Here is a 1928-nt window from a genome sequence, read left to right as displayed (position 1 = left end):
CTTGAATTGTGGTCAGCTCTTAAAAAAATTGTCCAAAATTTGACTCATAGAGCCAAAATTTGACTCATAGAGTCAAAATTTCAATCAATTTTTGAGGGATTAACGATCTTTGAGCTGAATTCACAGCCCTACTCGTGTAATGGCGATTAAGGAGTTTGGATGACCTATGCATCTGCATGGAACAACTGCTTTCTTGTGTCATTAGCTGAGAAAGTGCGTTTGTGTATGTTGTTTGATGGAATCAAGGCGAATTTGAGCTTGAGATTTCCAGTTTCCCTTCCACCTTTCTGTCTCATTTTCTGTTTTATTTACCTATTTTTGAATGATTAATATACTAAAGCTGCAAAATAATGGTGATTCTAACTCCGGTGGTACGTATAAATATATCAGTGGTACTTCGCTATCTAAAGAAAACTAAGGCTCCATTCGGGGCCCCGTTTTTCGCGGCCGGTGGCCGCGGGATCAACCCTGCTGCCCTGCATTGTCAAGCGACTCTTCCTCCTCTGCTCCGGCACTCCCTGGTCTCACTATCGAGCCTTGCTGCCCCAGCGATCGAGCCTTGAACTTTGCCATGGCAGAATGATTTGTTGGCCCAATCATGGATACGATCATCAATGCTTGCTCTGATTACCCGCAAGATCAATATAGATGGCAGAGGGGCTTGGAGGAGGAGCTCGAAAGGCGGCGAGAAAACCACCAGAAGGCCCAAGCTGTCGTCTCTGCTTCCACTCAAGCACAGATCAGAGATCGAAACCCAACACTCAACAGCTGGATATGGCAGCTACGAGATGCCATCGAGGAGGTAGATGATGTTCTTGATGATTTTGAGTACTTGAAGAACAGCTTACCAGAAACAAGAAGCAGTAAAAGGTGCGTTCCACAGCTCTTTAAAGAAAATTGGCAAACGTGCTCTCAAGTTGGATCCCAATTTGAAGACAAGGTTGTGAAGAAACTTGATAATGTTACAGCTGAGCGTTCCACAGCTCTTTAAAGAAAATTGGCAAACGTGCTCTCAAGACGGATCCCAATTTGAAGAGACTGGAGAAGGTTGTGAAGAAACTTGATAAAGTTTCAGCTGAGGTCAGTACTTTCCTTCATCTCATCGAAAACGCAAAGCAGGAGCTTTCATCTCGTCGAAAACCCGAAGCAGGAACAACAGGAGCTGGAGCTTCAGTTGTGCAAAGATCTGGAAACAGGATGCTTGCCTAAAAATAATTTCATCGGTTGAGGTGAGGGGAAGGATTTTGTGGCGTAATCCCACAAGATCATCAGTTTGATAATAGATAATTTAGTCCGAATGTGGATTGCATTGGGTTTCATTCAGGAATCTTCTATTGAAGGAGAGACTTTGGAAGAGGAGAGACTTATTGAAGGAGAGACTTTGGAAGATATTGGGGGAAGGTATTTTGATGTTTTGGTCAGAAAATCTTTCTTTGATGTGTTTCAATATTATGAGAACATATTATAAGATGCATGATTTATTACGTGAATTGGCACAATCTATTTTTTCAGAGGAATGTTTCGGATTTGTGGGAGATAATATTTTATCTTTTAAAATTCCTAAAAATGTTCGACACTCATTTGTTAAAATTGAAAATCCAGAAGTGCTGAAAATGATCAAAGATGTTAAAAATCTATATTCTCTTTTTCTTACCAGTGAAAGACATGATCAATGTTTTACTGAAATACTTACTGAAAGAACCATCGAGAAGGATTCGTTTGTTGTTCATATGGTCTCTATGTCATGAAAAGATTTCTGAGGCTATTAAAAATTTGAGACATCTTCCATATTTGAATCTTGCTGTACGTCTCACTCATATGCCAAGATCTCTAAGCAGTTTTTATCATTTGCAGTTCATAATCTATAACAAGTTATTTTGGGGATTTTTTGGGGATTTTGTTATTTTGGGGATTTTGCTCTGATTATT

The 1928-nt window shown here is 40.0% G+C and overlaps 1 protein-coding gene across 1 annotated transcript; it reads left to right on the top strand.

The window, feature by feature from the left end:
* Positions 1-598: 598 nt before the first annotated feature.
* Positions 599-1209, top strand: LOC110031559. The gene is made up of 2 exons (XM_020734808.1): positions 599-870; positions 984-1209. The coding sequence occupies exons 1-2, from the start codon at positions 599-601 to the stop codon at positions 1207-1209; spliced, it is 498 nt and encodes a 165-aa protein (XP_020590467.1).
* Positions 1210-1928: the final 719 nt, after the last annotated feature.

The sequence above is a fragment of the Phalaenopsis equestris genome, unplaced genomic scaffold, assembly GCF_001263595.1.
Source record: "Phalaenopsis equestris unplaced genomic scaffold, ASM126359v1 Scaffold000840, whole genome shotgun sequence".
NCBI lineage: Eukaryota > Viridiplantae > Streptophyta > Magnoliopsida > Asparagales > Orchidaceae > Phalaenopsis > Phalaenopsis equestris.
This window is presented reverse-complemented; position numbering and strand designations above follow the sequence as displayed.